General features: G+C 46.3%; 1 protein-coding gene across 2 annotated transcripts in view; it reads right to left on the bottom strand.

The window, feature by feature from the left end:
• Positions 1–14,651, bottom strand: part of mmd (disintegrin and metalloproteinase domain-containing protein mind-meld) — a 235,908-nt gene that overhangs the window by 208,321 nt on the left and 12,936 nt on the right. For both annotated transcript variants that reach the window (XM_075679576.1, XM_075679577.1), the window contains exons 4-6: positions 6,133–6,212; positions 3,189–3,258; positions 1,757–1,839 (exon numbers count right to left, since the gene is read on the bottom strand). In XM_075679576.1, coding sequence (XP_075535691.1) covers positions 1,757–1,839; positions 3,189–3,258; positions 6,133–6,212 — 233 coding nt within the window. The remainder of the gene's footprint in view (positions 1–1,756; positions 1,840–3,188; positions 3,259–6,132; positions 6,213–14,651) is intronic.

The following is a 14,651-nucleotide window of genomic DNA, read 5'->3' as shown; positions in this document are numbered from 1 at the left end:
AGTAAAATGCACAGCAAATAAAATATCTTTGAAAAAAAAATGGTAAAACTCATTGCAAATCGAGTTGAACCTTCTCAAATATGAATAAAAAGAAGTTGCATGCAGAAGCAAATACTTTCAAATATGAGCTATTTCTATCAATTGATAGCAAGCTTGTTGGTATGAGGCCTGAACTTTGTCACGGTGAGATTCTCTCTCAACAGTTGGTAGGTCAACCTCAACAGTCCTGACATACTCTCAGCCCGTGCACAATGCCTCAGTGTTAAAAGAGTTTATTTTGGTTTGGATGAGAAACAGCTGCATTTCGGCGTCAGCCAACACTTTATTTTTTGAGCTCAAGTTCCTTCAAAGAAGCGGCGGCACGCTTCCTTTCCCGTTCATTCCTCAAGGCATAAGTCATTTCTTTTCTCGTCCTCCTTCTGCTGCGCGTTCGTCCCACGGACCATTTGAAGCATCCTCTTAGTCAGTGGTACAGTCAACGTCTGATATTTCAGATTCCCTAGGGGCAGCGAAAACGGCCAAAAAATAGGACAGTTCGAAAAAATTAATGTGCATCTTTTACTTCCCTTAAAGGCTCAAATCGCCACAGGCATATCCGAAAAGGCTCTGAAGGCCTGCCAGTACACTTATTAGGCATGTCGGTGCTCGCACTGTGACAGAAGATGGCGGGTTCACGCGCGTGTAATTAAGGAATACATGCTGTGTACCGTGACAATTGCCCCTTCCCACGCTTGTTGTGCTTCACCGCAATACTTTCGCGTGTGCTTCACCACGTAACATTTCTGTAGTGAGGGGAAGCTGCCTTTCGGAAACCGGCATTATGCAACGCGCCGTGCTTTCCGAGTTTCGAAGCCAAACGCGAGGACCACAAACGCGAAGTCGGTGTCATCGCTGACAGCGGCCAATTCTTTCAATGAAAAACACGTCATAGAATGGCAAGAAGCTTAATAGCGAACATCGAAGCAGCTAGGTCTAGCGTTGCCGCGGTGGTGGCTACGGCTGCCAGCGGATCTGCGTGCGAGCGCCGGTTCGAGGTGGCAGTGTAATCAAAGTGGTGGCGGTGGTGGTGGCTTTCAGTAATGCCGTTTCGGACCTGCGGTCACGGCAGAAAGTCCGGAAAATCGGACGGCGAAGGGGTCTCGCGTCCGAAATTTCAGACGTTCTTAGGCATTGACTAGCTCTATGGGGTACGTGGTGGTGCCGCAAAGCCGTCCGAATTATCGGGCGTCCGGAAAGTCGGTCGTTGACGCATGGTTGACGGTACACTGACAACTCCTTCAGCGGACGACATGGCATCAAAGAGGATTCGTTACGATTCCTCTCTGTTAGTCGAGCCAGCATTACTGCGATTTCCGTTCCCTTACAACAAAATTACTGCTCATTTTCCATAATAGGAGCACAGATTCTCTGATTATATCCAAACTATTCGAAGTCCCTGAGAATTCCCGGTTTTTCCGGTTGGTAGACACCCTGTCCGCCTATGGAAGCTTGCAGCGGCCCTATACAGTGGAGCTATAATGAGAAATTAACACATGTATAGAAGTACCTTGAGATTTATATGATGAACATTGTATTCAATATACAATTATTTCATTAGTGCATATGTTGTACCTGTATTTCAAATACTTATTGCTCAGTATCTTGTATCTGTGTCATGATACAATTTCGAAGCAGCTTTGCCCAACCCTGACAACAATGCTTTTATTTAAATAGTGGATGTTCAGCAGATCTGCTGCTTTTGAGTCACTTAGCATACCTGATTCCACTACAGGTACGAAAAGCCGCCACAGCGCCGGGGTAGTCTTTGATGGTGCCATGGTAGTAGCAGTGTTCCACTTCCTGAACAAAAACATCGCCATCAATTGCTCCACTCCGAACTAATTTTACTGTGACAACGGCAGGCTCTCAACAGCGAGCATCACCATCTGCTCAAGAACAACTTCTCTATGTGCATGCCTTCATCTCCTACAGTACTAGGTCGACTTTTTTAACCTACACTTCGTGCTGGCTCGTGGAGACAAGTGTAGTGCAGGGCAGAGGCTATGATGTTTTGCGCTGCACTTTAATGACTGGATTGTAGCCAATCAGAGCAGACCGCATGTCATCTCCTGTATTAGCAGACGAAATAAAGCACCTGACTTCATGCATTTTCTCTCAATGCCAGGAGTGGATGCTAGGTGCAGCTTCTGTTTTGGATTTTCAGTAACATTTTCTGGATATTCAATCTACCAAGCAAAACCTAAGATTCCTTGCCAGTTTGTTGTCTCTTATTTATTTTCTGCATTGACAGGAGTACATTACACAGTTAATCAGCAAGTTTCCATCGTTTGAACTGTACTGTTCCTTATGTGCTGTAGCTCTGGTGCGACAGGCTTAGGTGTTTGGGAAGGGGCACCTAGTATGGGAGTTTGCGGCAAAGGGTTTTGCAGATGAGCTTGGCTCATCCCCATGCACACTGCCGGGAAGATAGGAAGAACAAGCACGTCTAAGGGAGGAACCTATTCCCAGATACAGTAGGTGTAGAGTCAGGAGTGATTTGCTGTCATGATGATATGAGAACCACATTTGGCAGATCAAAAAACTGTATGAATGTTGAAGGAAATGCCTATTATGTAAACACCTTTGACATTTTGGCAGATATTTCACCCAGCAATCCATGATAAGTGAAATGCTCAAAATAAACATGTGAAATGCTCAAAATAAACAGATCGCAGACACTGACCTGAAGAAATTTTGACATCAGTCTCAATAGCGAGTGTTCATAGCATCAGAGAATCCTGAAGTAGCAATGCTTGAATTATGCTTATTACCAAAAGAAAGGTGGACATGTGCCTGAAACTAAGACATGTGAGTGTATGATGTATGCACACTGCTACAAGACCTCCTGTTCAGTGCTGTTTTCATATAATTGTAAGCAGCAGCAATAGCTCCGGCAGGAAAAAAGAAAAGGAAGTATTTAGTTATGCACTTATTGCACACAGTTACCGACAAGTCATATGTGAGGAATCAGCCCCTGCATCATACCACAAAGCCATGAACCATGTGCAGTTCTGCACCCAGTGAAAAACCTGCTAGTCAGTGCCTTAATTCATGCATGAAGGGTGTTCCATCATGTAGGGCATAGAAGGCACCCAGCACTCAAATTCTCTTGCAACAGGGCTAGCGCAATACACGGACCGTGCGCATACCTGACTGGACAGCTGCCAGATGCCATCAGGATGGAGGTGCTTCTGGAGCATCTTGGGGGCCAGCAGGTAGCTGTAAAGAGGGAGCTTGCTCAGTTGTTCCCTCATTGCTGTCATTAAAGAGCTAACATTGTGACAGAAGCACAATTCTAGCAAGGATGCTCTTCACTGTTAATATGTGAAGCAGGGAACCATACTGACTCGGCCATTCTTATTTATTAATGCGATTAGCATTCTTTGCGAACTTCATCTGGTTTGCAGCATGTCTGCCTGGCTGTCTGTCTGCGTCTAACCTCTTTTACGTCAACTTGGGTCACTGGTAGTCCGTGGTTTAATGGGTATAGCGTCGGGCTGTGCTGTGCCGAGGGAACTGCGTTTGAGAGCAGCTGTTGGACCCAACCTGAGCCACTAGGCATGTGACACTGAACACTCTTCAGTGACCCTCTTTAAAGCCAGCTTGGGTATGCACCACCGCTCTTCGACAAACTCCTTTGATGCAAATTTAGGTACCTAGGTACATGCAGCTCTTCAATCACCACGGCGGCTGCATTTCAATGGGGGCGAAAACACCCCTAGATTTAGGTGCTCGTTAAAGAACCCCAGGTGGTCGAAATTTCCCAAGTCCTCCACTATGGCGTCCCTCATAATCAGAAAGTGGTTTTAGCACGTAAAACCCCATAATTTAATTTAATTTTAGCTCTTCAATGACACAAAAAAATCTTATAAAGCGACTCCACTGTTGGGCAGAATCAAACCGCTGACATATAATCAGATGCGTGTCACACATGAACATCATAGTGGCCCTGCTAGATGGCATAGCATGTCCAGAGGGAAGCCTGGCTGCAGTGCAGGCCTCCTCATACATGGTGCATGATACGATGATACACAGGGTCCTTCGTTCACGGGTAAAACTTGCCAATTTTTTATTTTCGCATCCCGAACAAAATTTATGAAAATTCGGTTAAACTCCATTTCTCCCCAAAGTTTGCCAGTTCGTGCAGGATAACAAATGCCGATGTACACAAAGCTAAAGTATGTTGCCAACTTTTTGAGAGAAGGTAGTCAAGACATATCATAATAACAATAGTAATATTATGTGAATATGATACATGTCTCATTCTCGCTTAACGCTCGAACAACAACCAGCACATATGTAAAAATATAATATATTCAGCAGCTGCCAGCATTGAGCTAGCCAAAGCTTGTTGCTCTTTTAGTAGCCATGTTTATTTGAATATGATAATGGGACATTGCCTGGCACTTTCCGCACGTCGTATGCATGTAAACAGCAGTAATGCATTAGGAGGCGAATTCAAACAGAGCTGATGTTGCTCTGTATTGAGAATGGTAGCTTTGACATTTGGAGGATGTTTACCCAACTAAGTTATGTTTAAAGAAGGATAGCTGATCCGTCTAGTTGGTACATATTGCATTAATCTTGTAGCTAGAGTGTGTGCTGGGAGCCAGTAAAAACAGGCCGACTACAGACAAAGATGAAAGGCTTGACAGGTCTGGGATGGATGCTGAAATTCTCGCAATGTATGTGACAATGTACGCCCACAAGGGCACCCGTGCAAGATAAGGAAAAGCATGCACCACTTGCAAATTATGCCCATGTGCACAACTTCTTGTACTTTTTTCCTTTGTTAAAAGTGTAGATAAGAAAATAAAGAATTTATCGCCAGCACCACCTCTATTTATTATTTTTTTTTTATTTTGGTTTGTTTTGAAAGTATTAATAATGCCCGACAACAAGGACTTGTAGAGACGAGTTTGTCACATGATTTGCAGCCAGCTCTCTTTCAAATTACATGTTTGTGTGAGTGATTTCGCTTCTTTAAATGGAATGTACTATGTGTTCAAAAGGAGACCATTGCTTCTTTTAATTGTTTGTTAAAGTTACCCAAAAAATCTCTAACTTCGGGCTGCCAGACAACAAAACCCATGATTCCTCCCCAGTTTGCCTGCCAGACAAAAAAATAAACAGGTTTTTCCCTGACTTTTGTCATAAATACAACACCTGATGTTTAGCCCCTGAACTTATAAAAATATAAAAGCAGATAACGAAAGACCCTAATGATATGGTGTATCCCTACATTGTTTCAATGCTAATCGTACTAGTGTTGACAGTCATCATGAAATAGTTTCTGCCAGAATTTTTGTACATGATACATTCACAAAAAGACCAGCAAGCTCTTCTGTCCACTTCCTGAATGCGTTAGCAGGCATGCGCATTCAACAAAGTGCACTTCGTTTAGTTCTGGCCTTTGTGTAAACTTAACGCAACCAAGAGTCATATAAATTGTAGTACATTTATACGTGTTCCAGGGGTGGGCAGCGCAACTCGGACAAAAGGCAGTACACAGGATACGAGTGCACTTCCTTTTGTACTTCGTCCGAGTTGTGCTGCCCATCCCTAGGAACATGTTCAGTCACCAACTCACCCAGCTTGCTGTGTTAATTCAGTACATTTATACAGCAACAATGAGAGCTATTGGACAGGTTCAGTAATACATCTATGAGCCTGTTAAGCACAGGCGTATTGCTGATAAGTTCATACTGAAGGCAGTTAATGTTACACCCTACCCGAATGTTTATCCTATTTCTTCAGAAACTGCAGATGAGTGCATTACACAATTATAAAACTGACAGTTTCTCATTACTTGTCAATAATGTATTTAGTGTCAGAAAACAATTGAAAGCATTTTCAAGTTTTCAACCTATTGCAGGCAATTGCATGTTAACACAGGAAACCTATGCTTTGGACAACTTTTGGGCTGAGTTGGCAAACACAGACACTACATAAGAAAAACAATTTACTGTAGGTCTAGTCTTCTTCTCGTGGACAAGCTTCATTCAGTTCAAGAAACCTAGTGCTTCACTGTCTCCTAAAAATAGATGCAACTATATGCACATACATGTGTCACAATGTGTGAATAATACTCACTCATTGAGCTCAAGTTCCAACCGAAATTTGTAGTGAAACGCCTTTATGAGCAGGGATGTTTGATGAAAATGCTTGTTTGTCTGGAGGAAATAAAAGTAAAAAAACAACATTGATATGGAGAACCAATTCATACAAATCTGCTGGTGCATATTTTACTACAGATCAGAGCTATGAAATATGCAGGTTCAGGAAACGCAGGATATCTGAAAGCCACTATGTGATTTATCTAAAATTTACAAGCACTAATATCGTTTCTTTGCTAATGTAAAAATTTTAGATTAGATCGACTTGCTTTATTAGTTATTGGTTCAGATACCTTGAACATTTCATTATGCCCACAAAGAATATGAATAGGCTGGCAGATATACACAGCTGTATGCCTCAGATTTTGGCAGTTAGACTACTACAAGCTAAATAGTAGCTAAGGTGAAATGAAGTCCCAAGATTTATAGCACCAATGACATCGGTGCGATCACCCTGGGAAAGAAGACGAGGTCAGGCAAGGCCACGAGCGGTGCGGCAGCTTGGCTGGCACTGGGGAACGAATAAATATAGAAACATCAGTTGAGATTGAGCTCCAATGCTGGAACAATGTCTCGGCTCTCTCTCTCTCATGAGCTCTGCAATTGGTGACCATGGACGTCTGGATCAAAGCGCAACTTCTGCCTCATAATAGCACGCCACACCAAAAGAAAATGGAACATTGAACACCGACACGAACGTTAGCAAGCCTCGACTAACCTGGAAGCCACTTGAAATGCTGCGGTTGTCTCAAATGTCATTCACCTGCCAGAACGTTGAGAACGGAACGCTACGACGTGGTTCATTCAAGGAGAAGCTGGCTGTTCCAAATTCTTGTGAATAACGTCAGAGACCCGCCAGCGCCTCCTTGTGTTCAACGTTCTTCCAGCGGCCATCAGCGATGAAATTGCTGACCTTCTCCGTTCGTTCAAACACAACCTCTCAGCATCGCCTTACGATGCAATCAAGGCCGCTATACTGGATCGTACAGCTATGCCGAAATGCCCGCGAATACAACAGCTACTCTCATTCAAACAGCTGGGCAATCAACGCCCAAGCTAGTTACTGCGCTGAATGCTTAATCTTCACAACCCACGCACATCCACCACGGACAACGCCCCCATGCATGAGCTATTTCTTCAGCGCTTGCCCAACAAAGTCCAGATGGTGCCGTCCACTGCTTCAATCTAGGATCTCTCTGCATTGGCCGATAAGGTGATGGATATCATAGTGACCGCAAATAATGACGGGGAACACAAAAACGACACTGGCACCACCCTTGTCGTTTTTGTGTTCTCTTTCGCTATCCCCGTCTTTATTTGCAGTCAGTATGATATGCAGTAAAAACTAGGCCAAACGGAAGTTTTTATGAAGGTGATGGAAGTTGCCAATCCACTTCTGCTGGTTGCATCTGGCATGCTGGTGCCAGCGTCGCACACTGAGTGTTCCTCACCTCCAAATCAGCCAGAGACAGTAGCGAAAACACTTTCTGTCACTGAGCTGTACAATAGACTGGACGAGCTCCTAGTTGCGACCGCTCGTAGGTACGTTTCTCCTCGTTCCCGTCATCATTGCCGATCTCCATCTCATCAATGCGGTCCATCCAGTGAATGCCAGCGCTACAGTGCAGCAGATCAGCCAGCCATCTACTAGTATCACCGCTGCTGTGGTGCGCAAGCACATCACTGCCTTCTTCCTTGCACTTGTTTGGGAAATCGGCCATTCGACCACAAACGGTGACGAGCAGTCACGGCCCCACCCCATGTCGCCTGTTCTATGTCATCGATAAGGTCACTAGTCAACGCTTCCTGATCGACACAAGTGCACAGGTGAACATTCTACCTGCTACACAAGCGGATCACACAGCTGCTCCCATTCTGTACTTGCAAGCCATGAATGGAACTCGAATTCCAGTATTTCGACAGCGCTCGCTCACACTTAACCTTGACCTGCGAAGACCGTTCCGATGGTTGTTATGGTTGCCGAGATCAGTTCTGCCATTATCGGTGCCTATTTCCTCACCGACGATGGCCTCATTCAGTGCCTCCTCTAACTAGATGCCTGCAATGTTGCTTCCTATCTCTTTGGAGGTGCCCAAAGCCAAACTGTCTTAGCCACTTGTCATGCAAACTGATGTCAGAAGGTATCTTGTGGAAAGACAAGCCTGGGTCTGTTATTCTCGGATGACATGAGCATGGGCATGCTGCAATGACGCATTACTGAGCAATACGTACTGTTGTAAGCCGAGTGAATGAGGAAATAGCATGAACTTTGTGTGCTTACGCATAGATCACAACAGGCGGATGTCGTCTGCTCAAGTTTTACTGGTGGTGTGTGACGTGGCACAGCCTCTGGTGTGTAGCAAGCACCCTCAGCGAGGCACCTACAGCAGCCGTACCAAGTGGAAAGGTGCAAAAGGGAAAGGGACGGACAGGTGGTTTTTGGCTCACGTCGCATGCACCTAGTTAGAGGAGGCACTGCCTCGTTATAGACGTCGAACGACAACGTCTCTCAGACGCTGCGGTTTCCAATGGACCCTTCGCAGCTTTGTTATAAGAATTTCCCAAAATCACTGCGCCGCCCAAGTGAAAAATATTTGTCTCCCACAACATACGAAATCACATATTCACCTCTGGACCTCCTGCATTCTTCCTGCCACATCTGACTTGCTCCGGACAAGGTAAAGTTGCATGTACAAAGTTCGAGCACATGTTGCAATTAGGCATTATTTGGCTGTTCGGCAGTAACTGGGCAGCTCCACTCCATACAGTGCCTAAGAAATTGGGCGACTGGAGGCCATGTAGAGATTACAGATGTCTCAATACTAAGACTATTCCAGATTGGTATCCTTTGCCCAACATACAAGATTTCACCATCGCTCTGCACGGTATCAACACCTTTTAGAAGACTGACCTTGTCTGTGCCTACCAGCAAATTCCTGTGGCTGAGTAAAACATACCTAAGATAGCCCTTACAACGTCATTTGGACTCTGAGTTTCTGTGAATGTCATTTGGTCTCAGGAACGCCGCCCAGACGTTCCAATGTTTCATTGACACGGTAATACGTGGCCCACTTTTCGTCTTTGCCTACGTTGATGACTTGTTGATAGCGAGCAAATCCATCGAAGAGCATTTACAACATCTGCGACTTTTGCTCCAATGACTACCTTAACATGACATCACCATCAACATCTTAAAAAGCGATTGAAGTTTCTGGGACATCATCTCAATGCCAGTCGCATTCCCTCACTTTCATCAAAAATCGAAGTAGTGGAGAGCTTCTCCAAGCCCACAATGATCAAGAAGCTGCGACAGTTCCTCGGCACGATTAACTTTTACTGCTGATTTATCAGTAACTGCGCTGCCGTAGTAGCACCTCGGCGCTGCCTCCTTACCAACAAGAACAAGATATCCTTGCTGCATTGGAATGCCATCGCTGAAGACGTATTCATCAAGATCAAGGGCGCACTGGCAAAAATCGCACTTCTTGCACATCCTAATTCCACAGCATCACTGACCCTCCTGACTGAAGTGTCCAGCACAGCCGTGGGAGCAATTCTCCAGCAGCTCATCAGTAATTGACAGCAACCCCTAGTGCTTTTCTCCATGAAACTTGCTCCAACCAAGGCTCACTATGGCACTTTTGGTCGAAAGTTGCTTGGAATTTACCTCGCCATCCTTCACTTTAGCCACATCTTTGAGGGCTGACCCTTCACCATGTTCACGGAACACAAGCCCTTGACGTATGTGCTTTGCAGAGAGTTGTCGACACCTACTCCTTCAGAAATCTACCATCGTTTGTTTATATCGGAATTCTCCACCGACATGACACGTCAGTGGCAATCAGAATGTACCTACTGACACCTTGAGCTGTGTGAACGATATGACATCACCTGTACGTCCTGCATCACTCAACATGCAGACACTCGCCACGCACCAAGTTAATGATCTTGAGCTCCTTCAACTGCACTAATCCAAAACAGCACTGCAGTTGGGAAATATCCTGCTTGATGGTGTCACACTCGTCCGGGGCACTTCTACAGGCACACCGAGACCATTCGTCCCCAGCATGTTACGCAAGCAGCTTTTCGACACACTGCACCAGCTCGCTAACCCCGGAGTTCATGCCACATAACATCTCATCTCGTTGCGCTATGTATGTCCCTGGATGAACGCCGATGTACACGACTGGGTTCGTGCATGTGCACTCTGTTAACGTGGAAAAGTTCATTGGGATCCTGTCACCCCAGCAAGCCACTTTCTTCCAACCTGCTCATCGTTTTGATGTTTTGATGATAGCGACATCCCTGACCACTACCACCGTGTCCAGGGATGTCGCTACCTGCTCACCTCTATTGACAAGTTTACCCGTTGTTCAGAAGCAACGCCACTTTATGACAGCTTGCAATGGTCGCGGCAGCTTTTGTCAGAACATGGGTTGCCTGCTTCAGATGCCCTACCAAAATTGTTACTGACAGAGGACAGCAACTTGAGTCGGCTCACTTTTGCTCCTGCTTTTGCTTGGTATGAATGGTCTGCGCATGGCCTTCTACCATCCCCAAACCAATGGCCTTGTGGAACACTTTCATCGACAGCACCAGTCAGCACAGATTACTCATGGCAAGCCATCATGGGTTCAGCACCTACCACTGGTTCTTCAGGGTATCCGGTGTGCTTTGAAGTCGGACATCGAGTGCTCCGAGCAAGGAGCTCATCTACGGTGCTTCGCTCCGTCTGCCCAACGACTTCTTCTCACCACAACCACATTCGGCTGCTCTGTCTAGTCACGAATATGTGCACCTTCTTTGCCACCTCTTCTGGGATCTAAAACCCTGTCTGACGCGTCTAGTTCCAGCACGCACACCTTATATTTCAGCTGACCTTGCCAATGCAACTCATGTCTTCGTGTGCATCCATACCATACTCTCCACCCATACTACTTCGGTCCCTTTCCCATACTGGAGAGATGTGAGCCCACATACATCACGGACATTCATGGCAAAACTGACACCATTGTACTTGACCGGCTGAAGCCAGCCCACTGCGAGGCAACTCCCACAGTCGCATCCCTTAATTCAGCCCCATACATCTCCTTTCCAGATGGCGCTCACACTACTTCAGTTCGCCGAGTTTCATGGAGCAGCTGATATAGTTCGTAGACCATGTAGCTCTTTCGCGGAGAAGCTATGTAGTGCCAACGACATTGGCACAATTGCTCTAGGAAAGAAGACGAGGTCAGGCAAGGCCACGAGCCCCGTCGGAGCTTAGCTGGTGCTGGGGACCGAAGAGATAAAAAGAAAACATCAGTTGAGATTGAGCTCTGGTGCTGGAACAACGTCCCGTTGTCTCTCTCTTTCACGTGATCTACAGATTAAAGGTATGATCATTAAAGGGACACTAAAAGCACTCAATCAGTTTAAGAAGAAATTTTTGAAAATACTATTTTCCAAAATTTCACAGTAGCATGTTGATTGGCGGAAGAGGAAATGAAGGTGAATGTTAAATTTTTTTGAATTTCACGGCAACACTCCAGTACTGGAACAGCAATACAATGTCACAAATTTCATAACGTCAAACTATTCTCCTATTTTGGGCGCCGTAGCTTGGTAAAACTTCTTCAGATTAGCTAAGTTCAGTCTATGCTCCTTTAGAATATACCGTAATGTTCATCCTTATTAATAGCAAACAATAATTACCTATAGTTGGTGCGAGTAGAGTCATTGAGCGACTCTAGGTTCAAGAACTTCAAAGCGCCATCTGTCTTTGGTTAATGCATTTTTCTCGCTAACCAGGCCTCTTCTATTGCGGTATTGTAAAAAGATACATTACTAGCACAGCTTTCATTATTATTCTGTCCCCTCATAGCTAGGTATGACTGCAAGACAAACGTGTCTCCTCAAGGTAATATTATTCTTTAGAGTTCCATTATTATGTAAAATAGCAATGTTATACATAACTTTTTCTCCTTTAGCCTTTTATTCTGACTAGTAATATTATTACATCAAATTTTGCAGCCATTCTTTTGCCTATAACAACATATGCTACGCTGAGCACACCTGAGAAGGACTTATTTTTTCCTTGCAGTCTGAAAAACTATATTGTAGGTATTGTAGGTGCTATTAATGTACTTCGTCGTTTTCATTTGTACATAGCCATCATTATCTTTTGACTTCTTCGCGCATGAGCTGGGGCGTTGCCTTTCTTGGAATAAACAGTGCTGGACAACTTGATCGGTCTCGGTATTATAAAGTGGTGGAGGTATGTCAAAACCCCGACGTCCTCTCGCGTTCCCGTCCTCCCTGGAGCTTCGTTCCAGTCGCCGCCTGCACCCAGTTACCCCTACAACGATGGACACTTCCAACCCCAGCCCTTCCGGCGCCTCTAGCCCTACTACACAGACGACCCCGCCTGCGGCGCCCTCTTGGACCATGACGAGCCCTCAGCACGATCCCCCTGTCCTTGCGGGACTCCGCGGTGATGACGTCGACGATTGGATCGACCACTACGACCAAGTGAGTTCTTGCAACAAGTGGAACGACACCCACAAACTGAGGCACGTCGCATTCTACTTGACCGGTGTTGCCAAGACGTGGTATTTCAACCACGAATCCGACATCACGGATTGGTCCACGTTTACGTCCAAGCTGCGGCAAATCTTCGCTTCCTCGTCTGGCCGTGCAGAAGTCGCCAAACAGAAGCTGGGAACGCGCCTCCAACTTCCACAAGAGTCTTACACCTCATACATAGAGGATGTCTTGGCTCTGTGCCGTCGTGCGAATTCTAGCATGACGGAAGCCGAACGCGTTAACCACATCATAAAAGGCATTGGGTCTGTCGCGTTCAACGCCTTAATCGTGCAAAATCCGGCTTCTGTCCAAGACACCACTTCAACGTGTCAGCGCCTAGATGAGCTGCAGTCTATTCGTCTTCCACATGACAGCAGCAATCCTCAGGTTCCCCATTCTCCAGATCTACGTGCTCTTATCCGCACCATCATCCGCGAAGAGTTTCAACTACAAGACCTAAGGCGCCCACCTGCTGCCTGCGCCCCAACCCCCACCTTCGACTTGCGCGAAGTCGTAAAGCAAGAGTTGACAGCAATGACTACACCCATCATGCATCTTGCTCCGGTAGCGCGCCCCACACCTACCTACGTGGATGTTGCTTCGCTACCCACCCCTACCGTGACCTCCGTGCCTACTGACATTATCTGTGACCATTTCTCTTCGATGGGAACCAGAGAACTTGCTGCGCCATCCTACCCTCAGTGGCATCCACCTCGTCCGGTTTGTTTTTACTGTGGTATACGCGAACATATATCTCGCTTCTGCCGCCGTCGCCAGCAGGATGAAAGACGAGGCTATGCAGAGCACGAGAGAGACCACACCCGCCGACCAGACGCCTACTATCCCGCATCGTACTCATTCCCTCAACACCGTTCTCCGTCTCCTCCAGCTGCTCCCAATCTGCCTCATAGTTCCCGTTCGGCCAGACGTCGTTCTCCATCGCCTTACCGGCGCTCTACATCACCGCTTCGCCCCACTTCCCATCTTGTTGACCAGCACTCGAAAAACTAACTGTTGCAGTTTTTGGAGGGGAAACTGCTTCTTATCGGTCTTCAAAAATTCTTCCTCTTCACCCGGCTAACATGCTTTCTGTAACTGTCAAAGGTGTTCCCGCATCAGCTCTCATCGATACCGGTGCCACCGTTTCTGTTCTTCGTAGTGATCTGTGTTCCCGGCTCCGAAAAGTCAAAACGCCTTATCTTGGACCTATTTTGTGTGGTGCTAAAAATGCATTCATTCACCCCGACGGACAGTGTACTGCTCGTGTTCTCATCGACAGCATACGTCACCATACTGAGTTTCTCATCCTTCCAACGTGTATCCATGAACTTATACTGGGTTGGGACTTCCTACATTCTGCTTCAGCCATCATTTCATGTAGAGAGGAAGTTGTCCATATCATGGATACAGCGCTTGCACCTGTTACCGACTCTTCACATTCATGCGTGAACGTGGCCATCGCTGCAGACTACATCCTGCGTCATGCTCACGAAGACGTTGTAGCCATAACATCCAGTCAGATCGCCGACGGAGACGCCCTAGTCGCCCCTTCTTCTCGCTGTACTTCTCGCGGAATTCTCATTGCCACCTGTCTCGTCCGGTTTTCACGTTGCCGCGCCCTTCTGTCTGCTTGCAACACGACCCCAGATCCAGTGATGCTGCCCAAAAGGGTGACTGTGGCAACCCTCGCCGACACTCAACCTATCTCTATAGTCATACTTTGCCCTTCTTCGCCAGCACCAACCTCAGGTTTGGATGATTCTTTCTCTCCTCCAGCCGTTGTTTGTTCTGACCTAACAGCTGCGCAGTCCGAAGCCTTATTGGTGGTCTTGGCCAAGCACAAAGCCTGTTTCGATAGCTGTTCCCCTGTGTTGAGCCAAACTTCTGCGGCTACACACCACATCGAAACAGATGGTTCTGCTATAATACGAC

Source organism: Dermacentor variabilis, chromosome 2 (assembly GCF_050947875.1).
Source record: "Dermacentor variabilis isolate Ectoservices chromosome 2, ASM5094787v1, whole genome shotgun sequence".
Taxonomy (NCBI): domain Eukaryota; kingdom Metazoa; phylum Arthropoda; class Arachnida; order Ixodida; family Ixodidae; genus Dermacentor; species Dermacentor variabilis.
The sequence above is the reverse complement of the archived record's forward strand: the minus strand, read 5'-3'. Positions and strand labels throughout refer to the sequence as shown.